Source organism: Chaetomium globosum, genomic scaffold (genome assembly GCF_000143365.1).
Source record: "Chaetomium globosum CBS 148.51 scaffold_2 genomic scaffold, whole genome shotgun sequence".
NCBI classification, from domain to species: domain Eukaryota; kingdom Fungi; phylum Ascomycota; class Sordariomycetes; order Sordariales; family Chaetomiaceae; genus Chaetomium; species Chaetomium globosum.
In genome coordinates this window covers 1,221,206-1,245,353 of record NT_165977.1, presented here as the reverse complement: position 1 = coordinate 1,245,353, position 24,148 = coordinate 1,221,206, and the positions used below count along the sequence as shown (strand labels likewise).

The 24,148-nt window shown below is 56.7% G+C and overlaps 6 protein-coding genes and 1 non-coding gene across 7 annotated transcripts; 3 read left to right on the top strand and 4 right to left on the bottom strand.

Moving 5' to 3' along the window:
- Positions 1 to 3,564: 3,564 nt before the first annotated feature.
- Positions 3,565 to 5,561, bottom strand: CHGG_02521 (uncharacterized protein; the record flags this gene model as incomplete). Its single annotated transcript, XM_001229036.1, has 2 exons — positions 3,565 to 4,812; positions 4,965 to 5,561. The coding sequence occupies 2 exons, from the start codon at positions 5,559 to 5,561 to the stop codon at positions 3,565 to 3,567; spliced, it is 1,845 nt and encodes a 614-aa protein (XP_001229037.1).
- Positions 5,562 to 6,419: 858 nt separating this feature from the next.
- Positions 6,420 to 7,329, top strand: CHGG_02520 (uncharacterized protein; the record flags this gene model as incomplete). Its single annotated transcript, XM_001229035.1, has 2 exons — positions 6,420 to 6,473; positions 6,556 to 7,329. The coding sequence occupies 2 exons, from the start codon at positions 6,420 to 6,422 to the stop codon at positions 7,327 to 7,329; spliced, it is 828 nt and encodes a 275-aa protein (XP_001229036.1).
- A 239-nt stretch (positions 7,330 to 7,568) lies between these two features.
- Positions 7,569 to 8,370, bottom strand: CHGG_02519 (uncharacterized protein; the record flags this gene model as incomplete). Its single annotated transcript, XM_001229034.1, has 2 exons — positions 7,569 to 7,959; positions 8,027 to 8,370. The coding sequence occupies 2 exons, from the start codon at positions 8,368 to 8,370 to the stop codon at positions 7,569 to 7,571; spliced, it is 735 nt and encodes a 244-aa protein (XP_001229035.1).
- A 1,559-nt stretch (positions 8,371 to 9,929) lies between these two features.
- Positions 9,930 to 10,008, bottom strand: CHGG_11252. The gene has a single exon. It is a non-coding gene; the product is annotated as a tRNA-Glu (tRNA).
- A 1,920-nt stretch (positions 10,009 to 11,928) lies between these two features.
- Positions 11,929 to 15,480, top strand: CHGG_02518 (uncharacterized protein; the record flags this gene model as incomplete). The annotated part of the gene is made up of 6 exons (XM_001229033.1): positions 11,929 to 12,152; positions 12,303 to 13,215; positions 13,267 to 13,461; positions 13,513 to 14,440; positions 14,501 to 14,662; positions 14,741 to 15,480. The coding sequence occupies 6 exons, from the start codon at positions 11,929 to 11,931 to the stop codon at positions 15,478 to 15,480; spliced, it is 3,162 nt and encodes a 1,053-aa protein (XP_001229034.1).
- Positions 15,481 to 18,576: 3,096 nt separating this feature from the next.
- On the bottom strand, positions 18,577 to 19,355 carry CHGG_02517 (uncharacterized protein; the record flags this gene model as incomplete). The annotated part of the gene is made up of 2 exons (XM_001229032.1): positions 18,577 to 19,076; positions 19,151 to 19,355. 2 exons carry the CDS (start codon positions 19,353 to 19,355, stop codon positions 18,577 to 18,579), a joined length of 705 nt encoding a protein of 234 aa, XP_001229033.1.
- A 470-nt stretch (positions 19,356 to 19,825) lies between these two features.
- On the top strand, positions 19,826 to 23,098 carry CHGG_02516 (uncharacterized protein; the record flags this gene model as incomplete). The annotated part of the gene is made up of 4 exons (XM_001229031.1): positions 19,826 to 20,109; positions 20,282 to 20,529; positions 20,732 to 21,204; positions 21,281 to 23,098. The coding sequence occupies 4 exons, from the start codon at positions 19,826 to 19,828 to the stop codon at positions 23,096 to 23,098; spliced, it is 2,823 nt and encodes a 940-aa protein (XP_001229032.1).
- Positions 23,099 to 24,148: the final 1,050 nt, after the last annotated feature.

The following is a 24,148-nucleotide window of genomic DNA, read 5'->3' as shown; positions in this document are numbered from 1 at the left end:
AGCAGAGATGGGTCACCACGACAGAAAGGGCAAGCAGCGACAGAAAGCCATGACGATGGAGATCGATGGAAATCGCATCTGCGTCATCTGCTCCCCCCCTCTCCCGGGCCGAATGCACCCAAGTTAACGCCCAGGGCCCCCTGACTGGCTTGCGGAAAAGGGTACCGAAAGGGCGCCATCCGTGCCCCCTTTGTGCCACGACCGCGTCGGGAAGTGTCAAAGACAGGCTTGTTGATGTCCACACCGACAAAAGGAATTCAACAAAGTCGAAAACGGTTCCCTAGAAACTCGGTACCGGTCAATATGGTCGAAGAATCATGGATGGAAAAGGGCGCCCGGGCCTGGCTCGTCCGCCTCGCGTCCAGGACCGTGGGAACGGCCGACTATGCAGTCTGTCTAACTTGGCTTGTGTCTGAATAACTGACTACTGAATAGCAAGCAAGTGGGAGGCGGACGCCGTTTTGTTTTGTTCTTGTTTTTTTGGTCAGTTCCCACGCCCAGCCAAAAACGAGATCGTCGTATGTATGGACGTCTGTCCAGACGCAGTGCAGTTACATACGGACTGTTTGGCACATCGCACGATCTGTGGGGAATGTCGCAACCCCGTCGGGTACCACCCGAGCATGCTCCAACATCCTCCCATCCTCCATCCGACCCTGTCCGTGATGGCCATCAGGGTTGCTTCGCGAGGTCAAGAGCCGGAATTACACCACCACCGGCAGGCAATGCCGCGGGGTGAAGGGAGTAAGGTAAACAGACTTCGGACGCAAGCGAAGGGCCGCAAACGACAAGAGACACACGAGCTTTGTCGTCCCTTTTGTTGACCGACGACTCGCCGCAACCAATTATCCAGCATGCATGCTCTTTGCATGGACATCATCGGATGCCGGGGCAAGGCCAAATCGGCGCATCTCGCAGGCCGTTGAACTGCTTGCTTTCCGCACAACTCGGCATGTAACGCTTTCTCTCGCGATTATCGCAGGGGGCGCCGCAGTATCGCGACAGGGTACGTCCGGGGGCGGCAAGGGAGGGGACGGGGTCTTCATTGGAAGGAGGTGCCAAAGACCGCGGCGGAAAAGCGGTGGGTGAGGGCCCGCTCCTCTGCGCCGCCGTTGATTCCCTCCCGTCCGGTTCTTCCTTGCCACTAACTACCACTCTGTTTCTTGTCTCCCTGGATGGATGGGGCAAGACGCGAGACGAGAAGAGAAGGTGCCCTGTTTCTCGGCGGTGGGGAGGCGGCCGAAAGGGGCAATACACCTCCTGCGCGTGAGATTAATCGAGCCGTTCAGTGGGCGGGGATCGAGCGGAGGTGATAGAGGCCGAACTTGGCCCGTCTGTGTCGAGCGTCTCTCTGTGGGTGGATGTGGCGGATGCAGGGAGGGGAGGAGGGGGGGTGGAAGGAAAAGTCTGGGACGAACTGCGTAGGTGGCTCAGGGCGGATGGAACGGCGGAGGAGACGGTGGTATTGCAGGTCTGCTCGTCCGCGCGTTTGTTTGGCTGGTTGGATGGCTGGCTGGCTCTGTCTTTTTTGAACTTGACTTTTTGATTCCGGCCGACTCAGCACCGATCCACCACATGATGGGGTCTGGCTGATGAGGCCATTGATTTGCCGCCCCAGAGCGAAACCTGCCAACAAAAAACCGGCTGGCCAGTATGGTCATCGTCGATGGTGCGCGGAAGGGGCAAAGCGCAGCCCCCCTCACCTGTCAAGAAAGTCTGGGCCACATTCTCTTGCACATCTCGCAGATGCTGACAAACGTGAGGGGAAACAGCTCCCATTTCCTTCGATCTCTAGGGCCAAGGAAATCGGCATCTACGAACGAATCGCGGAGCGCTATGTACAGCGGAGCAAGACTTGATAGAACAGAAAATCAGACTAAACACAGACTAACAAAGTACGGTCCCATATCAGCCAGCAGAGACGAAGTAACACCGCAGAGCATCCCATTTATCCCCTCGTGGGGAAGCCAATGTCACCCAACCATTGCAGGAAGGATTATATTTCCCGAATCTCTTTTTTGGGATACTGCACTCGATCCAGCAGAGCACAAGCTGCTCGCCGAGGAACGGAAAGGACAGGAAAGCGCCAATCTTATAGATTGTAACCAAACAATGCGTCCAGATGGACGATATCCCCAACGTGCCCGGCAAGCAGCAATGTTGGGAATCTCCCTGACTGGCCTCGCCTTGTAAAGTTCCCAGCAAACCGACGCAGTTACGGTCCCTTTCCTCCTACACACGAGAATGGAAACATAAAACACAAAACAAGGCAGAAACCCAAAACAGTCCGAAAACGAGTTATGCGCCTCGCAACCTCCCCCCCGGCCAGCTCAAACCAAACTGGATATGCACAGGACGAGCAAGAGCCGGATGCTACTCGTAGATCAACCACGGTTCCTATGTGACACCGACGTACATACCTGTCTAGTTACGTACTAACTAACTACCTAACCACACTATGTGACCAGACGGACAGCAGCCAACCTGCGGCCCCCGGAACCAAAGACCGCTGTATGCAGGTTGTGGTGGAGGGGGGGCGGGCGGACGAGGCAACTACACCACACCCCAAACGGGAGAGACAAGCTCGCAGGCTGGCTGACTGGCTGGCTGTGTGATGAGCGCTCCCTTCCCTGCTTCTCCTGCTTTTCCTTCCCTGCAGAATGCTGCAGGCTTCTCTGCAACTGCAGTGGCCCTACATATACAGTGCATACATACATACCTAGTGTACATACATACATGCCTGCTTGCTGCTGCTGCGTGCGCTATGGTCGTCTTTCCGCGGCTGGTTTGTGGACGACGGAGACTGGAGATACATTACAAGAGAATAGAGTGCTTACACAGTATGGGGGTGTGTGCTGTGTGCGCGTGCCCATGCAAGTTCCGTGGTGTCCGTTTCTGAGGGCACGGTGGCAGCGGAACCTGCAGTGTATCGCAGCTGTGGTGGGCTTAGCCCCAAAAGCTGGAGGGAGGTCATGGCCGCCACGGCGCAATATTCCGCGTTTTGACAGAATTGGGTGATACTGCCGTAATAGTGTGCGCCGTAGTAGCGTAGTGTGGCAGTAGAGGGGAAGGGGGGGTTGACGAGCCACGTTGCGCTGTTGCGCCGGGCGCAAGGGAAGCCAGTGTCACGGTGGTCTCTTCGTAGTTCCATCTATCCATTCTTTATGCTAGAGAAAACTGTGTGTCTCCGGTTGTATCCTGTATATTTTTGATGTCTGAGAACTTTGTCTCTACGTATCATCTCATCCTCCATGGGTATCTTAGTGGTGTAGTAAGCAAGCCGGTCGCCTTGTGACATGAAGGGAAGTTGATCGAAGATCAGATGTCATTCATGAAGTCTCCTCAAAAGAGTATATCCTCCTCATCGTTCAGGGCGAGCCTGACGAACTGTCTTACCCACGCTTGCTGGGCTGCATCCAGCTCATCGTCTCCCTCATTTGCTGGATGATTGTTATTTTGCCGATGTGGAAGCCTTGCGGCGGCGCCGCCTCCTCTTCGGCCTCTCTGATTTCCGGCGGCGGCAACTCCTTGGCGCTGACCTTTGCTGCGCTGCTCCCCCTCCCCCTAGACCCCGAGCGGCTTGGTTGGGGTCTTCCGCCTCGTGCCCGCTAGTTGCTGGGTTCTGTGCTGGCTCTCGCTGCTGCTCCTCCAACTGCCCCTGGTGCTGGAAGGGGCTGGGGGGTTGGGGGCACCGGAGCCCGCTGGTTGTTCGCCCCGCCGCGGCCCCGCCACGTTCCAGGGAGCGGCGGGCTGGTTGGCAGCTATGCGAAGAACCAATGGACCTTCCCGCGCAATGCCGACTTGACCGCCGTTGGCGTGTGCATCATGATGTCTCGCTGCTGCATCTCTAGCAGCGCGGACTTCTTCCTCGTCCTCCTCAGGCTCCTCGATCTCGGGGATGAGCTCTTGGGCGGGCATGATCAAAGCGGGAGGTTGGCCGACGCCCCCACCAGCACCTCCCGCAAAGCCGATACCGACATCATCACCGTCACCTTGTTCCAGCTCCCAAAGACGCATATAACACCCCGTAACACGACCGTCGGGGGCTTCGTTGAAGTGTTGATACGGGTTGCCGGGGTCGAGCCAAGACGAGCAGAGATAACAGAAGTGTGACTGGCAGCGGTTGCAAATCATGTGGTTGCAGCCATGCGTCTTCTGTGCTGGCACCCCGCACGTAGGGCAGGGCGTGGTGTGCATCCTCATGTATTCGAGCGAAGCCAGTTCATCGGCCGTGAGCTCTACCTTGTCGCGCCGCGGGACGCAGCGGAAGAATTCGCCGTGCCATGACTGGTAGCAACGACTGCAAAAGGCAAAGCTGCATTCCTCGCAAATGGCCAGCAAATCATCGGCCGGTTTGTAAGGCTTAGACTTTCCCTCTCCATCAGGATGATCGTCATCCTCGTCCTCGTCGTCCTCATCAGATATTGACTCATCCGGGGTTTCGGCCAACTCCAGACCCTGGGGTTTCTTGTGCTTTTTGGACCTCGCCGCGCCGTTGCACCACTGTCGTGGACAGTAGATTGTGTTTTTGTCGGACTCCAGCTCAATCTTATACTTGAGCGTCACGTAACGTTTGACCATCTCCTGATCCAGTGGGATCTGCAATAGCTCACTGGGGTTGATAAAGGTCTTGGGCTTCTTGCGTTTGCGACCTGAAGAAGAGGCAGCGGTTGCGCGTTCCTTTGCGCAGTTGGGCGCCAGGCATTTTACTGCCGTGATATCTCCTTCTTTGATGGCATTATTGTAGAAGTCCTGCAGACATTGGATACAGAAAACGTGGCCGCAGTCCAGCATTCGGTGGCAAACGGTGCCCTTTTTTGGTTCTAGTACTTGTTAGCAAAATCTGACGGGCTGGAAAAAAACAGACCAACAAATGTTACGAGTTCGGGGACTCAAAGAAAACCAGATTCTCTGCCAACCGGAAGAGATGTCTGACAAAGACGGCAGTACATACCTAAACACACCCCACAATCAAAAGTCTCCTTTTCAAATGCGGCCCTTCTCGCCTTTATATCGTAGTCCAAAATCGCAATCTTGTGGCTCGGGTCGACTCCGAGAGAGCCCTTGCTGTCCACGAGCCCAAAAACACCGTCCGCTGCTTGTTGCACATGGTCGATGTACGTGAAGCCAACCATATCCCGTCCCATCTCCTCCCACAAACGGGCCGCATCACTCTCCAAGCGTTTGATCGTGTCGAATGGAATCCATGGGGGGTTGGTCGAGATGCTGACTTGCGGCGGTTGTTCGGCGGGGTATTGGGGGCCCAGCGTGATCTCGAGGTGCACCGAGGGCAAATGTGCTAGCTCGTGGGAGTCGACGCCACCCTGCTGGTCGAGGCCGACGGCAGCGTCACCATTCTGTGCGCCATTTGCGTCTGGGAGTAGCCCGTCGTCGGTGGCGGCGGGGAAAAATACGGTTACGGCTTCTGATGGATTGACGGGCACGTCGAGGGCGACGGTATACGGGTCGTTTGGATTAAGTTGCTGTATCTCGGGATAGATCGCGGAGAGGGAGCTCAGCTCAACGTCGCGGGGATTATCGAGGTCGTCGGCGTCGGCCATTTCCTTGTCGAATCGTCACACTGCCCCCCGCACACTTTCCGGGGTCAAGTGAAGACAAGACAAGCAGCGGTCGATGGCAGTGAGTACCCCGTGTGCTGCTACCTAAGCCCGTAGTCCCAACGCGACAGCGCAACAGAAATGCGCAAGGTTTCCATGCGCAAAAATGTTCTACCAGTGTGGTTCGTTTTCGTTCTATGCCGAGCAAATTTTGTTGGATTCTGCGAATCGTCGGTTGTCGATAGCTGCATGAAGTCAAACTCGCCCCCCGCTTCGAAAAGAATTTGTCAGAAAGGTGTAAAATAGGAGCTAATTCTGCAAGGTCAGGTCATGGTGGCATTTCGGAGACAGGAAACTGGAGCCAGACCGAAGAGGGGCAAACCAGACCTTCACTCTTCAACTGCTGACTTGTCATTGATGTTTCCAATCTCAAGTTTGGGCGAGACCTGCAGCCGATGACTCGTCTCGGCCGCTGCGGGATGCTGGTGTTTCTCCACATGGCCCACTCAGCAGCTGATGGGTTGGAGTGGAAGGCTGCAATTATGGAGCCGAAGCGAGCGGCCTGAACCGATTGGTGGCTGCAGGTCGCTGCGACCAAGAATCCCCAAGAACTGATAGCTGTAGTTTTTGTTGCATGTGCTACCAACCTCAGCTCGTAGCCACGACAAGTTCGGCGCAAATTCACGATATCGCCCTAGGAAACCGACCGAATGGAAAACCCCTCCGAATAGAAATGCATTGATAATATCATAAAGCCTCACCTCGACCCTCCAAACCGACGCCCTCACCCACCGATCGACACCGGCGCATTCTCTCCGACTCTCATCTCAACCAGAGCCACAGCCCAACAGCCTCGCAATCATGGCCGACGACATAACACCGCTCGCCTCCCTTTCCATAACCCACGTCTACTACGTTAGTAGCCCCACCTCCTCCCTCCTTCTCCTTTCCACCCCCAGCCCCAAACTAACCACCCTTCTTCTCCCCCCCAAAACAGGACCCCACCGACCCGCTCTCCACACTCGCCGCCCTGCTCTCCCTCCTCCCCCAAGGCCTCTGCGTCGTATACGCGACGCTCCTCTGGTCGACGCGCGAGGCCGAGGTGCTCCTGCTGTTCGCGGGCCAGCTGGCCTGCGAGGCCGTCAACCTCGTCCTCAAGCGGCTCATCAAGGAGGAGCGCCCGCCCCACCGCCTCATGGGCCCCGCGGCCGGGCGCGGGTACGGCATGCCCAGCTCGCATGCCCAGTTTGTGTTTTTCTGGGCGGTGGCCGCGGGCCTGTTCCTGTGCGTGAGGCATCGCCCGAGGCCGCTGAAGGCGGTTAGTAGTAATGGTGCGGGTGTCGGTGATGTGCACCGCGCGTATAGGGTGGGTGGGCTGTCGGCGGCGGCGGCCTCGATTGAGGCGTACTCGCACTCGCATTGGACGCTGGGGCAGCGTGTTGTGGTGAGCGGCGGTGGGTTGTTCGTGGCTGGGCTGGTGGCGTGGAGCCGGGTGTACTTGGGATATCACAGCGTGCGGCAGGTGCTGGCGGGGTGCGCGGCCGGGGCCGGGTGCGCGGTGGCCTGGTTTGCGGTGACGTACCTGATGCGGGAGATGGGGCTGGTTGCGTGGGCGCTGGACATGCCGCTGGCGAGGTGGCTCCGGATGAGGGATCTGGTCGTGGTGGAGGATCTGTGCCAGGCTGGGTGGGAGAAGTGGGAGGAGAGGCGGAGAATGGTGCTGGAGAAGGACCGGGCGAGGGAGAAGGCGAAGGCGAGGAAACGGCAATGAGGTTACCGAATATAAAATAGAAATCCTATGCATATTCGACAGGTCGGCGTGTGGCTAAAGGCAAGTGCTCTCTGGGGTTCTATTCTCTTGAAAGGTAAAATCTAATTCAAACTCATTCGGTAAACTACATGTAAAGCCATTCACCATCTTACACCTCCAATCGCTAACTCGGCCCAGATTATCGCTGCGACCTATCCTCCCTATCAATATCAATATACCCGGTCCGCTTTTATAAACCCCTACCGATACACACCACCATTGTTTTCATACCGATACCCCGTGTTCGTGTTCGGATAACTTTCCAGGGGGATGCTGTCACCGTACTTGCTCGTGCCGTTGCCCAGCCCACCATATCCGCCGCCGCCACCGGTGGTGCTGCCCACCCGGGTCTGCTCGGTCGCGTAGCTATGGCGCAAGTCGTCCGGGGTGGAGTGTTCCGGCAGAACGTTGGGGTTATGAGCGGCGTCCGCCTCCGCCGTGCACTTGCGGCCGAAGCCAAAGAAGTTGAAGCGCTTGCGTCCCCCGTACCCCTCGGTATAGTCGTTGGCGGGGGACGGGCCGATCCGCATCTCCTTGCGGCGGTGGCGGACAAGGGCAAGGCTAACGAAGGGGGAGAGGGCGAAGAAGATACTGTGGTGGAAATCACACGTCAGTTTAAGGGTTGCATAGTATACAGGGGCATGGGGTACAAGCTTACACAGCGACAATGGACACGGCCAAGCATGCCGTCTCCATCTTGCACGCCTGCCTCAAGCTGGGCAGCGCCGTAAACCCACCGCTCCCGTTATCCACCACGTTGGTATCTGCGTCCCCCTTCCCAAACGCCGTGTCGACCTCTCCGCTGCAAGATGATGCCCCGCCACGGTTGACGGCGGCGATGTAGATGAAGCCGCCAATAAACGCCACGTCGAGGACCATCATGACGAAGGACGGGAACGAGCGGCCAGGGATGCAGCAGAGCATGAGTAGAGCGAGGATGGTATAGAGGACGCCGATGCCCGCTATGCCTTCAACGGCCCTCACCCACACGCCTATCGACATGTTGTGGTTATGGAGGGTGGCCAGGAAGTAGGAGAAGAGAGCTAGCACGATGGCGGCGCAGCAGAACTGTATGAAGCGGATAAAGAATTGTAGGCCCCGTAGGGCGATGCCTGTGCCCGCGCCCATAGTATGGGTTGCTGTTGTTGTATTGCTTCGAGGTCTTGGTATTCGATCTTCGAGGTTTCGGGAGGTCCGGAATGTGGCGTGAGCCTGGGGGATGTTCACGTCGTTGTTCGAGAGTGTAGGTTGTAAAAACCAATAGTCGGCATTTCACAAAAGTCGATGATCAAGTGCAAATAAGAAAAGGAAAGAGTTCCAAGTTCCGGTTGAGTTTAGGAAACAAATGGCTTCCCCACATCACAAATGAAGGAAAGCGGCCGCATGGAGATGGTGTGGGGAGGGCCTAAATCATGGGCATGGCTGCAGCGTTTGCGGCCTGTTGCATCACTGTCAAAGAACTAACGGATTGACCGTCTTGAGACCATCAAAGGCCGCGTTCGGAGGCCCACCAAGTCGCCCATTCGCATTGCGATCTGCCTTGCTGTTTTCCATCCCCCTTGGAGTCATCCTGTCACATTGCGAGATTCCCACAAGCCGAGCGGGCCATCTACAGCTATCGCAGATCTGATCGCTGAAACGCCGCCGTTTCCCGTTCGCTGCGCCTGATCCATGACGAATCTTTTCCATTGTTTCGTTGATCTGGGCGACTTGAGGTCCAGTTCAGGGTCCACGGTGACGTAAGTCCTCATTCCGTTTCTTGGCATGTGGTGGGCAGGGAATGGAAAGCCACTCTTGGGCAGTCGAAGCACAGCCACTGTGGCGCAATCTCAAGCACGAGCCCGAGCCCGAGAAAGAACTTGCCAAAGTCTAACAAGGGAATGTTTTAAGGGATTGGTCTCGGCTGAACCTAAGGTCCCTTACAGGCTTCACTTTGTTTTGAAATAAGATAGGGAAAGTTTGAATTTGAAATATCCCATTTCAAATTCTGGTTGCTCAGGTAACGTAGGGGTGTGCACTATTTTGTGCCAGTACAACTTTCATAAATCCAATAACTATGTTGATTGGAAGTTCTTAAGTTGTTGAAGTGTAGGGTTCATTGACTCGGACCACTTGGTTAGCATCCTAGGGGACTAGTAAGACCTAGGTAGTGCTCTTAGTCATAGTGCTGACTACAGCACATCAATATCTATGCGATCTCCATCGGCAATCCGTGAATAGATGTTAGAATGAATCCTAACGGGAGGTTCCTGGTTCCAAATAATATAGTGACTAGAAGCCTCGCGGACCCGGGAGAAACCGACACCTGCTTAACAGGTGCTATCTATATTGGCGATGTAGCAGAAGTTTCGAAAACTCCACAAGAAGAAAGGGGTTGGTCGTATTTTAAGAAGTCACAAGTAAATTCACCTCCAACCAGACTGCACTACTGTGAGATTGGGTCGCCGTTAAGAAGCCCGACGTTGACATTACTTGTAGGGAGCAAGGCTTGGGGGGAAGTCGACCTTGAAACACTAAGCTAAGTTATTCGGGACATAAAGTGAGAATTCAACCAAAAAAAATACCCCTCCGGGGAGTCGAACCCCGGGCAACGGAATTCGAAATGAGAATCCGCTATGTTAACCGCTACACCAGAGGGGTCTTGTTATTTATTGAAGATGGGAGCAGGAACCCCAATCATGAAGACCGGGGAGGAAGGAAAGCGGTGCTCGTTGCCCGACTGCCTGAGAAAAGTTGGGTGGGAAGGAAGGAGGTGGGGGGGCAGGGTACCTGCCGCTTCCCGAGAGCAAACAGCCAGAATGGGAAAGGGATAGGAGTACGTACTTGGCCTTGAGTATCACTCAAACAATGGAACCTCTGATTTGTCTTATTCCAGCGGGTGGTGTGAAATGCCATGTTCGACGGGCAGTAGACTCAGCAACGGTAGCATGTATACCCCTGGGCACCTTTGTATCTTTTTAAGTTCTCCTGTCTCCCATGTCTAGTGACTCTAGTCATAAAACGGGTTGCCCGAAACCAAAAGCCATCCAGCTTCTAGTGACCGTGAATGGAGACAGACGCCGCCTATCTGTATAGGTAGTAAGTCACCAGCAGTTACATTCATTCCCAGGGTGTCCCACAATAAATCCATCCTCGTATCTGAAGGTCCGACCGTTTACAGCGTCCTCTAGGACGCCACGAGTGCTAACCTACAAGCTTGTCTCGTGGAACTAAAACATGAGGAGGAGAGTTATGACCGGAAAATGGGGTCTGGTACATTGCCTCGGCATCTAGGATCTCGGTCGTCGGCGAAAACCGTTTCGTGCGACTCGCTCTCGTTCTCGAACGTGGTCGGCAACCTGGCAAGAAGCCAGGGCAGTGCGGCAGGGTAACTGTAGATCCCACCTCGTCCATCAAGTTGTTATCTTTGACACACCTAGTAGTTTTGCCTCACCTTCTACATAGAACCCGTCCGGTTGCACATACCAGCCTACACGCCAGTCGAGACATGTCTTGCAAGACCCCGTTTCGGCACGGCGCGGCACGACTCCCACGTGGGATCGGGCGGGACCTGAGAACCGGAGCGTGCCAAGCCGCCAGAACCAAGATCGGATGGATACGTTGCGGCGTGGGGGAGGGAGATCGGCGTCGATCAGAAAGGAGGATCTGAAAAACCCCTCTCCGTGCGACATCCTTCAGCTGCATCCCAAACCACAACACCATGCAAATTTCGAACACGAGCAGCGGTGGAATCTTACATTGGGGGTTGCCAGCAAATTTGACAACCTCCTGCATGCTACAATGTGGGCCCAATGGCACCCCCTTCGGATACCGGCACTGCTGAGAAGAGAGACAGAATTGATTCGCCGACCGTTGGAGTGGGACGAGAAACGCATTGATCCTGCCGACGTGGCTTGCCAAACAAAAACGACAACAGCCGACTGAGTCCACAGCGCTGCAGCCCAGAAAAGCCGCCGTTCAATAGTGTCGGGTTTGGTGACTCTCCGTCAATGCCCAGACCGCAAGCTCCACAAGGTACGACCCCAAAAAAGAATGGAATGCGGCTGGGAGCTGGAATCGATAAGCTGGTGTTTCGCCCAATCAGACGAACTGTATTTGGGTGGACGAGAGGCTTGGCTTCTATTTGGACCTGGGAACATCGAGCCGAGACCCCTGTGGAAATACGAGTGGCAGGGGGGATGTGACGGGATTGGATGCAAGGGAGGTCACATCGTCCCGCCGAGACTCTCTCACGCCGAGCTGAGCCCTAAACGGCCATGATGAAAAACACATCAACGCCCAACACGCGTGTTATTCCAAGATGCAACCAGCGGTAGCCATCTCTCCTCGACCTTGACCGTCTGGTCCCCGACTCTCGCTTTGCCCTGACTCCAGCAGGTTGCCTTGCCCTGTCGATTCGTTCCTCTAGAGTAACGTCTCTTACATTGCCCGGATCACACCACCCAGACCGCCAGGTTCAGGGTCGCACAACCGGGTTCTGTCCGCTCGTTTTGATTCCTCGAGAGCCCCTTCACGACTATACGCCCATCCGTAATCTAATGTTTTGAATCCTCGTCCAAGATGAGAACAAAAGCGCCTGTCTTTGCCAGTCTGCTGTCCCTCGCGGCCCAGACTGGCAAGGCGGATCCGACATGGCCCGCCACCACCGACCACATGGAGGAGATTATCTACCAGCTCCAGGGCGTTCAGGGCAGTCTGTTTAACGACATCATCACGCCTTGCAACAACGAAGCTGCCGGCCCCGGGCGCGTAACCGCCAGCGAATGGCTGCGCGTGGGTTTTCAGTACGTGATGTTCACTTGTAGGAAATCAGGAGGTGGATAGGACCGAAATACCGGGAGCCCCTGGGTGTGACATAGAGCCCGCGGACAAGTGAGATATTGGGGCGTTAGGCAATGGTTTAGTCGTTGATTCCATGGGAATGCTAACTGAAGAAGTGACATGGCACCACACAACAAATACTTCGGCACCGGTGGAGTTGACGGCTCGCTGCAGTTCGAGCTGAACAATGGCGAAAATACCGGACCCGGCCACCGAACAACACTGCAGTTTTACGCCAACTACTTGACATCGCAGTCCTCTCTGGCCGACCTGATCGCCGCTGGAGTGTACGCTTCTGTCCGCTCCTGCGGTGGTCCCGTCGTCCCCCTCAGACTCGGGCGGAAGGACGCGACCTCAGCCGGCAGCGCCGGCGTCCCGCAGCCCCAGAACTCCATTGTCTCTTTTAGACAACAGTTTGACCGCATGGGCTTCACCGCCACCGAGATGATCCAATTGGTCGCCTGCGGCCATACTCTCGGCTCTGTTCACAGCACTGAGTTCCCCCAGATCGTCCCCGAGTCTGTTGGACAGGTTCCTTTTGATACGACCAACGCCCAGTTTGACAACAAGGTGGCCACTGAATATGTCGCCGGGAACACGAAAAATGCACTTGTCGTTGGTGCCTCTATCGCCGTTGGCCGAAACTCGGATTTCAAGGTCTATAACTCGGACGGGAACGCTACCATCAGCACGTTGACCGACGCCACTGTCTTCCGTAACACTTGCCAGGCCATGCTTCAGAAAATGATCGAGGTTGTTCCCGAGGGCGTCACCCTTACCGAGCCCATCGCCCCCTATGCCGTCAAGCCGGTCGATATGCAATTGACCCTGAACACGGGCGGCACCAGCTTCCGTTTGACCGGTTTCATTAGAGTTAGGACCACCGAGGTTCCGGCGAGCTCCATTGAGAACGTTGTTCTTACTTGGAAGGACCGGAACGGCGGGAACAGCTGCGGATCGTCTGCCACCTGCTCCACCACGGCTACGCTACAGGGTGTGTCAACTGGCTTCGACGATACCTTTGGCGTACGTACCAGCCCCGCCCATATCCCCTGATAGTGACGCTGACAACACCAGTTCTTTCCGATCGAAGCCACGATTCCGACCGCCGCCGGCATCTCATCGTTCACCATTGTGGTGAACTATGACGACGGGTCAAGCGAGGAGTACGATAACAACGGCAATTCTTACCCCATGTCTGATGCCATTGTCCTGCAGAAGCCGCAGAGCTGCCTGCTCCAAGGGCCCGGCGATCTCACTGTTTCTGCCCTGGTATGTTTCGCCCAGGAACGATAGTTGGCCCCGGTATTAACCAAGGTATAGGTTCGCAATGACCACAAGGACCTCCCGGTGAACCTCGGTGTTTCGTATTTGACGCCTCGTAACACAGCGGACGGCAACCCGGTTCCGGCCCTGAACGAGGCCACCGTCGAGATGGTGGAGGGCGACTGTGTTGGCCAGTACACGTTCTTTTCGGCTAGTCTTAACATCCCCGGCGGTCTTAGCTTTAACTCCAGAATCAGTGTAACTGCCGGCTCGGGAGCCACCGCTTACACGGACGACTTCAACAAGGCCAGCGACCTGGGCGGTACTTGCGGTACCTTCACTGGGGGCGCCACCTGCGCTGATGTTACCACCCCACCCACCCCTTCGTCGACATCCGTTCCTGTCTCAAGCTCGACCAGCGTTCCCGTCACCACCACTAGCTCCAGCAGCTCCACCGCCGCGCCGACGCCCGCCATCAAGCCTACTGTTGGTGGTTATGTATTCGTCGACTGCTGGACCGAAGGAACTGGCGCGCGGGCCCTCGGCGGTGCCGCGTTCGCCTACGACGAGATGACGCTCGAGTCCTGCATGACCAACTGCACTGGCTTCGATTACTGGGCCACCGAGTACGGCCGAGAATGCTACTGCGGCAACAGTCTCCACTCCAGCAGCACCGAAGCACCTGTCGAGGAGTGCAACATGGTCTGCGGTGGTGACCCGACCGAGTTCTGCGGCGCCGGAAACCGCCTTGAGCTGTACTCGACGACCGCGACCCGGACCACGTCTGCCACCCCCACTCCGACGGGAAGCCTGGCTGTCAAGCCGACCGTGGGCGACTACACGTTTGTTGGATGCCAAACGGAGGCGACTGGGAGCAGGGCGCTTTCCGGCAAGGATGTGTATGCGGACGATGCCATGACTCTGGAACTGTGCGCGACGTACTGCGCTGGGTACACCTACTTTGGCACTGAGTACGGCCGCGAATGTGAGTGATACTATTGAACCGTACCCCCCCTTGAAACGTAGTGACTAACTTGTATGCTAGGCTACTGTGGAAACAGCCTCAATTCCGGGAGCGTCTCGGCCCCTGTGACGGAGTGCAACATGGTTTGCGGCGGCGACCCGTACGAATACTGCGGCGCAGGCGACCGTCTGGAACTCTACAGACTATCGAGCGTTTCCACCACGGGAAGCCCGTCCTCAGAAGGTGAGAGACGGCGTAGATTGGCTTAACAAAACCAAAAAAAAATATTACCACCCACCCGCAACGATTTCCTAACGTCAGTCTCTCTCTCTCAAGCCGCCACGACGACCACCAGCTCCGCCCCCACCACCACGCTCTCCCGCACCCCCACCGTCTCTCCCTACACCCACATCGGCTGCTGGACCGAGGGCACGGGCGCGCGCGCGCTCGGAGCCAAAACCTACGCTTCCGGCGACGGCATGACCCTCGAGAACTGCGCCGCCTTCTGCGCCGGCTACCGCTACTTCGGCACCGAGTACGCCGCCGAGTGCTACTGCGGCAACGTGCTGCACGCCTCCTCCACCAACGCCTCCCTCGCCGACTGCGCCATGCCCTGCTCCGGCAACCCGGCCCAATACTGCGGCGGGCCCGACCGCCTCGAGCTCTACGAGAACGATGCCGCCCCCACCACCACCACCACCACCAACCCCGACCCCCCCGCGCCGACACCAACCCAACCCACCACTATCTCAGCCGTCGAGGGCGAGGGCGAGGGGAACCAGTGGGAATTCCACGGGTGCGTGACCGAGGCGATGGGCGTCCGGGCCCTGGGCGCCGCGGCCCTCGCGTCGGATGAGCTGACGCTCGAGGCGTGTGCCGAGTTCTGTGCGGCGTACCAGTTCTTTGGCGCCGAGTACGGCCGCGAGTGCTACTGCGGTGACCAGTTGGCTGAGACCGCGGCTGACGCGCCCGCGACGGAGTGCTCGATGGCGTGCGCTGGGGATGTGGGGGTGTTGTGTGGGAGTGGGAATCGGTTGAGTGTGTATGCGAAGGTAGTGTAAGGGTTGGTGTTGTAAGGGTGGGGGTGAGGGTGGATGTTTCGTTGTATGTACATAGTAGGGAAGTCCACTTTCACGTTGGGGTCAAGATAATGGGTATAATGAATGCCTACTTTGGCTTCCATGAGTTATTATCGTCATGTTCAGCATCAAGCCATGCCGTAAATACTGCTCCATGTTGCTGCCCTTGCCTACACGGGCTGGGAGCAATGGCGTAGGTAGTTCTCACTCAACAACGAAGGCCACTCGTTGAATACACACGGGTTACCAACGTCCCGCCGGCATGTGATAAGGGGGACACCCATCAAAGCCCTATTGCCATCCTTTCCTTCCACAACGTCGGAAATCCAAGCCTGTGAAGGGAACCCAAGTCGAAGCTTGATTTTCAACGGCCTGTACCGTCATCGTCAAGATCGCCACTCCGTTTCTCCTGCACCCCTCCTTTCCCATCATCACATCCCCAAAGGAATCTAGAACCACTAGCCTCGGCCAAGATCTGGGCTCCCACCCCCCACCCGCGGGGTGCCCCTCTCTCGTCTCCATTCAGTCCCAATCTCCGAGGCTAAGCATCCAAACGGCACGTTCCTTGGCGGCTCTTGTAACCAGACCCCGGATTCTGGGTACTGGGACGAGACGGAGTGATTATGTTATGACGGTGTCCAAGGCACCCATCCCCTCGCCTTTTGGTGATGGGGACACCGTCTCCGATCCCTTCCTTGTGAAGCTATGTACATACCTAAGGTAGGTCCTCACAACACACCCTCGAGTGTCACCTTCCATCTCCATTTAAAAACCACCGAGAAGGAGAAGTGAACGAGTCACGGCATTCCTGCGTTTTGGGCTCTAACCAGATCCACTCTGCTGCATTGGCTCTGCGGGCAGCCCATCTCGGTGAAGCATTGAATTCTTGGCAGCCGCCCAAGTTTTGGTAAAGTCGCGAGCAGGCCGAGGTAGGGCGTGTAATTGTAAAAAATATTTCGCAAAATAATCCAGAAAAGAAAAAACCTGATTTGTGTATGCACCCCAAGAGGAGCCGGCCGTTCACAAGAGAAGTGTCACGAAGAAGTGGACGGAAGAACCCAATCTGCTAATTGGGGAAATAGCGTCGTTGTCGTCTGAAGACCGAACTCCTTGTTTAGATCCGTCGATGTCCGCGTGATGGTCAAGGGACTTCACCGCAGACGGAACCTTCCTTCACCTCACACTCTCCGTTTGGTGCAAATGTGTACCTGGCGACGTCAGGCATATAGGCGATACATACCATAGATCCTTAAGCCATGAATTGCCGTCCCCTGTCTGCCACGAGGGACTCGGGAGCAACAGGCACGAACAATTGACATACAAATTACACAACATAACGCATCGACACCGTTCAGGATCCAGGAATCAGGCCACAAACTCCTGCCTCCGAGTTACACCGTATACTCACAAGTGCATGAATCCCATCTCTCGACTAACCGAACCAAAGACATCGGTCACATCCGCCCTAACTCCGGCCCAGCCAATCCCAAACCCGACCGACAGCCAGGAGGTGCGAGCAACTCCCGCTCCCGACGGCCGGGAAAGGACGGAGCTTGCACCCTTTTTCCCTTGCTGGCTGGCTGGCGCGTCCCCGCTGCCGCTGCCGCTTGGGCTGGGGGGGAAAACCCGGGGCCGGCTCTCCTTTCTGGGGTTGATGAGGGAGGGAGGGGCCGGCGGGGTGGCGGTGGGCAAACGCGGAGAATGGAGGGGTTAGCAGAGTGGAGTGGCATGAGCCTGGCGTCGTGTTGATGGCGGGGAAGGTTTTGACTAGTGTATTAGTCGTGGCTAGTAAGAAGGGAAGTGGATGAGGATATTTCCTGCGCCCCTTTGTTTGTTGGTGTGAGATCAGCGGCGTTTTCCGATCGTTGTTTGTCGAGGTGGATGGTTTGCAGCCTGCCTGCATTTATTTACTTCTGTAGTTGCAGTCTCGCATACGTGGAAAATGCTGTACGAATACAGATTCTGGACCTCGGCTGTGACGGCGGTTGGAGGGTGTCCTTCCTTCCCTCCTTCCCGTATGCCCGTCTCGTTCCCGCATCCCGATATATACGTGCTTTAAAACACGGCAAGATAATGCACAACGACCATTTTGCAATCGTCGAGGATGGCCACGAAGGTGCCTACATATGCGGGTCTATCACAGCCCAGGCCAGGGACAGACGTACCAGGCCGGCACAGGAAGGAGTCAGTGAGTGGGGATGTGGAGTGTTGAGGCTTTCACGAACTGCCCCACCTCAGACCGAGGTGGCCCTGAACTGACTCGAGATCGGAACCGGATCGGTTTGAACTTTTTAACAAAGCTGTAGTTTCAGGAGAGATGCAAACGTTAACAGTGACGTATCCTGGCGAAGCATTAGACGATGGCTCTTGCCCCTTTCCGTGGCAGGCTGAAAGCTTCGATCGATGATGTTGTTACTCTGCCACTCTCGAGCCACTTTTTCTAGACCCGACGTTTGTTATCCTTGTCAATGCCGCTCGGGGGAAAGAAATGCGACGGAGAAAAGTGCAGCCAAGTGGCCAGGGTTCGGGATAACCCCGAAGAAATAGCCCGTTGCATCGATTTAGGACCTCCCCTCCAGTTCCGAATTTCGCCGACCTGTGTCCGGTTTTGGTAATTTCAACGAAGGTGTTACTCTTGCCCTGCAGTAGCTTTCTCGATCTCATTCGAGGTATTGGTGGTGAAGCTCGTCGTCCAACACTCAGCGAGGTGAACTTGGAAGTGAAAGGCAGGATCAAACCCTGGCTCGAGAAAAGAGACTGCAGGAGCGAATCGACTTCGGTTCGGACCAACGGCCGGGATGTGATTCGCCATCTCGCCTTTTCGCCTCAACGACGAAAGCAGGCGTCTCGCCGACCACATCTGCCGGGATTTCGCTTCCGGAATCCCTACCTACAAGCCCAAAGATATGTTGGCTCTTCGCGCGCCTTTTTTTGTTTGACACGGCTACGGTCAATTGACCCCCCGTTGCTGGACATTTCGTCACTGTATCTCGCCTACCCCTTGAAGTGTACATTTTTCATGACTGACATGTGCTCGCGTGTCGCCAAACAGCATGCCGACACGGCGACACGGAATTCCTATCGACCATCCTGCTCCGTCCCGCCGATCCCATCAGGAGCAGTTTGACCAGGGGTGTTTTCAAGGTGAGAAGGCGGCGGCGAGAGCAGCGTCAGTTCCTGACCGATCATCGCCTCCGTCGTCAACCCCTGACGCTGGACTGGGACTGGCAAACTGGGTCCGGGTTGCGACGGCGGGAGTTCACACGTGTGGTCGCGGGCTCGGCGATGAAAGTGAACCGCGCTGATTGGCTTCCCCACATGCCGCTTGGCGGAATGAGGCATGGAGCGCTTCTCACGAATCTGTGGAGGGAGAACTTGGTTTTGTGCGGGTGTGCGGTGGGTCTCGTGCGAGAACCGGGGTCGGGTGAAGGGCTCGATTCGGGCAGCTCCAGGCCCAGCTGACAGCATGCATTCTTTTGCGATGAGCAAGGGGGAAGAATGTTGTCTCTGGCTGGTGCCTCGCTGACGAACAATCCTCGTGATCCATGTGAGACTCTTGGCGAGGCTTGGGTCGGTGTCTGTATGTAATCAGTACAGGGGCACCACCATCTTGTGCGTTTTAAAACCCTCGCCGCCGTCAACATTGATGAACCCCTTTCCCCATGGAGAGGGCTCAGGAAGGACACAAATGTCAGGCCAGAGATCAGCAATGTTTCATGCGTGCTGCGTTTCTCGCTGTCTAGCCCTTGGCCCGGCTCGCCACAGGGGAATGCACTCGTTTCTTCTCGACGAGGGCGTTGCTGTTTTGACTGTGGCTCATCCGCCAAGGGCCCACGCTTCCTAAACAGGACATCCATGTCCCCAGGCTTGGCCCCTTGACGTTTCCCCCAAAGGGTTCCATCGTAACACTGCGGGTACGGTACGTATCGCGTTCGCGAACAGCAATGACTGTCTGGGGAATTCGCCATGGCTTGATATAACGGCCAGGCCCCTCCCTCCCCACCGAGGACTCGTGCCAATTGCCTCCTCCTAAATACATAGCATGCCCTTGTGACGTGTTGGGACCTCTCTTGAATTCTCTTTTTTAGATTTTGACATCAAGAAACTTCCTCGACACCACCCCAGCACCAGACAATCACGGATACTCGCGGGATACGCTTAGGAGCCGTTTACACCCCGCTGCCCAAACAAGTCATCAGCCGACCAAGACGAATCCCACGAGCTGGACTGGGTCACGACAATCTGGATCCTACAAGACCATTGTCTCTAGGCTTCGGCCGCCGTCTGAATACCAATTCATGTTCCTCGAATTACACACCACTTCACTATGTCTGAGCACGGAGATACACCTTCACCGCGGTCCTCGTCGGGCCCGGCCAGTTCCATGTCACCCCCTCCGGCACCTGCCTCAGTCACCGAGACGGCATCGTCACCGAAGAAGCGGGCATCAGTAACGGCCGCCGAGGGCAAAATCACGAAACGGCGAGCCGCCAGGGCTTGCGTGTCATGCCGAGCCCGCAAGGTGCGCTGCGATGTGGTAGAGGGTGCACCTTGTGGTAACTGCCGTTGGGACGACGTGGAGTGCGTCGTACAAGAAAGCCGCAGGCGAAAGTAAGTTTCGGCCTTTTTTTTCTCTGCCGGGAATAAGGGAAGCAAGCAATTGAGGATGGGTTGAACTCGAAGCGATCCCGTCGTCAGTGTGAGATGGGACGACTGTTCTCTCCTCTGAGTCTTGTCCTTTCAAATTGCGTCATTTTCAAATGCGTGTACACGCAAACGGCAGCGGAAATCGACTGGCTAACCTTCGGCACCCCTGCCGCGCTGTTTCCAGAAAGAACCTCCCTTACAATTGCGCACCGGCTTCGGTGGGGGCACGCGCTGGAACTGCCGAGGCATTGCGCTCAAAGAGCATCGGCGCCGCTCCCCCAATCATCACGGCCAATCTCGCGAAACAAGCATTCCCATCAAATGGATCATTCTCTCTCCCCATGAATGGGGTTAACGGTGGACAGGCGGCCACTAATCTGTTGTGTAAGTCTTGGATTAGTTTTGCATGTTTTTTCTCCTTTTTCCCCAACTCCAAATCCCCAATGTCACCCTGTTTCTCCGCGTGACCCACCCAATCCCAAGAATCACATGTCAGAACAAAGGCAGCGTCATGGGGGGGGGGGGGGGAAGGAGAAAGGAAGAAGCCGTTGGCTTGTGACAGAGAGCTAACTTTGACATCTGACAGACCAACAATCCCCTGGTGGATTCAGTACCCCGGTCTCTGCGGCGGCCCTGACCGGGTTCCCTCCGATGACCCCCGGGATACCGCCGTCCCCGGCCCTGGTGCACCCGCTGCTCCGATCTCTCGAGCAGGTCAACGAGTGGCCCGCTTTCATCAGGCCCATCCCGGACCGCATCCTGCTCGAGGACAGGCAGTATCTCGCCCGGAAGCAGGTCTTCACCCTGCCGCCCCTGCGTCTGCAGAATGCCTTGCTCACCGCCTACGTTGAGTATGTTCACCCTTACATGCCGCTTATGGAGCTGCATGACTTCCTCAGGGTGGTCAGCGATAGGTCCGGGGCGTCCGGCAAGATCAGCCTATTCTTGTACCATGCCGTCATGTTTTCGGCCACGGCCTTTGTCGATGAGAGTCTCTTGAGGGATGCCGGTTATGACAGCCGGAGGGAAGCAAGGAGGGCCTTTTTCTCCAGAACAAGGGTGAGTTTTTCTCTCGACGATGGAAATAGCCGGGAGTGTATATGTGTGTGCGTGTGTATTCTAACAAGAAGGTTAGCTCCTCTACGACTTCGACTACGAGACGGACCGCCTCGTCCTCGTCCAGGGCCTGCTCTTGATGACGTATTGGTATGAGACACCCGACGACCAGAAAGACACCTGGCACTGGATGGGCGTCGCCATCTCACTCGCCCACACGATCGGTCTTCACCGCGACCCGGCCAAAACGCCCATGATCCCGCAGAAGCAGAAGCTATGGAAGCGCGTGTGGTGGTCCTGCCTCATGCGAGACCGCCTCGTCGCCCTCGGCATGCGGCGTCCGACCCGGATAAAGAGCGAGGATTTCGACGTGCCTACGCTGAACGAGGACGACTTCGAAATCGAGGCGCTTCCGGAGGAAAACCAGCTTCTGGGACCAGAATGCGTATTAATACGCGACGTCGAGATGCAGCGCGAGCTCGCCATCATGTGCATCGAGAAAGCTAAACTATGCATGCTCATTGGCGACATGCTCAAGGTTCAATACTCGGTCCTTAGCCGGAGTGGCATGCGGCCCGAGCACACCACCAACAGCACGCACATGCTGCTGCCGAACAAGGGGGCCGAGAATATGGAAGACGTCGAGAACGTCGACCACCACCTGCAGAGCTGGTTCGCGAGCCTGCCCGAAGCCTGCCAGCACCGCACACTCGACGCCGCCAGCACCACCAGCGGCAACCAGGTGCTCGCCGTGCAGCGCAACCTCCTCCACATGATCTACCACACAACTATCTCGGCGCTGCACCGGCCCCTGTTCCTCCCAGCATCGCCCACCGAAGGCCCCAGCACACCCGTCGAGGTGCAAGAGACGGCACGGCAGCGCGTGCGCGAGGCGGCCGAGCACATCACCCGCATGGCCGCCGACCTGCGAGAACACGGACTAGAGCGCTTCCTCCCCACCACAGGCGTAACAGTCATCCTGCCAGCCATGATCGTGCACATGCTCGACACCAAGAGCCCCGACGCCGAGACGCGCGCGGGTGCTATCCTGGGACTCAAGGAGTGCCTCGTCGTCATGAGCAATCTGCGCAACATCTACGCGGCGGCCGACTTCGCCACGGGCTTCCTCGACGCTCTGCTGCGCAAGGGCATGCTCGGCCAGCAACCCCAACCCGCCCAACCCACAACAACGCCCCTCGGCGCCCGCCCCGGCGGCAAGATGCTCAACCGCGTGCTGGCGCCAGCACTCAACCTCGCGCCGCAGGGCGGCCTGTCCGCACGCCCCACCACCCCGCCGCCCGAGAATGTCTTCCTCAACCTGCGCACCGTTAACAACAACACCAGCCTCCGAAACAGACACAATAGCCTCTTCTCCTCCACCGGCTCCCTCCAACAGCAGCAGCAGCAGCACCACATGTCTACTGCCGCGGCGCAGCCCTTCCTGCCCGACGGCGACGACACCCCCGACCTGAGCGCCCTCAGCGCGGCGGTGGGCGCGACGACCCCGCCGCATACTGATAGCGAGGATGTCGATATGGAGATGGCCATGGTCGATGGCATCATGGGCAGTCTGGGCAGTGCCGGGCTAGAGTACACCGGCGCTGCGGCGGCGGCGGCGGCTGCTGCTGCTGCGGTTGGGGATGGGGCTGGTGCCGCTGGTGGTCTTGGTGGTGGTGGCGGTGGTGGTGGTGTTCCTACGGGGAATAACTTTGACTTTGACCAATGGCTGCAGTTCCCCGCTGAGGGTGGGCTGACGACGTCGGATGACTCGTTTATGGGCGGCATGTTTGCGGGTGCGGCGGAGCATCATCTTCATTCTCATCATCAGGGGGGGTTGGAGATGGGGGGGGAGGGCGCGATTGATTGGATGAGTTTGGGGGAGGGGATTAGCCATTAGGGTGGTGGTGGTGGTGGTACATACCTTACGTTACGTTACGTTGTGTTGTGTTGTGTTGTTGTGTGTTTGGGTTTGGGGTTATGATGTCCCCGTCCCCGTCCCTGTCACGGGGAGGTATTCTTTCCTACTTCCTCGCTTCTGGATTGGCGGCTTGGATTGGCTGGCCAGCCAGCTTGATGATATGGATGAGTCGGATGGGTTTGGTTTGGTTTTAAGGCGGAATGGCGTCGCCAGGCTTTACTTTTCTTTACCTTCTTGCCATCCTATGGTGGATGGATATGGGTTGGATCGGATCGGGTTGGGTAGGACCGGAAAACAAAAGCTCGAATGGGTCACTGTTATTCATTGGTACATAGAGTAGATAATGGCTGGGAATGGTACTTCCTGAATTGTTATTTCATGGTTACCTATCTGGTACTTCGTAACATGTGTTGTGTGGTGGAGGTTGATGACCGATTGAACTGACTGGATGTGGACTAGTGGTATCTACGACGCTAACAACTACCACCATAACTACTGTGTAGAACACCAACTTGACTCTACACAGCTAGCTGGTATTTACAGTTCCTTGTCAACGGTCTCATGGGTTTACAGATTGACCCCAGTCTGCCTTCCTCTTCCTCTTTGTTCTCCCCCCGGATGTCTCGTTTCTGCCCATCATCTTTGGCCGGGTCCCCGGTTGCTCCCCAGTTTCCAACCGCCCCGATCGGTTGCCTGGCCAGCGCGTTCGAGGTCCGAGGATGCCGGCGAAACGAAAAAAGCAGTTCGGTTATCGTGGAGTTGCTTTCGTCATTTGCCCTCGTGTGGAGCATCGCAATCTGAATGTCAAACTTGGGCCAATATGGTCCGTGTTGCCCCTGTCGCTCCTTCGTAAACGGCCATGACGCGCCTTAGCGCGACTGCTGTCGACGTGTGTGCTATCTCCCAGCCACCAGAATTACGCGGTCTAGCTGTTAGGGGAGCCTTGCTGCATCGCCTCTTTGGGATAGCTGTCTGGTCGCCAAGACGCCAAAACAGCTTAGCTCCACGCCTCGACCTTTCCCCGAAATC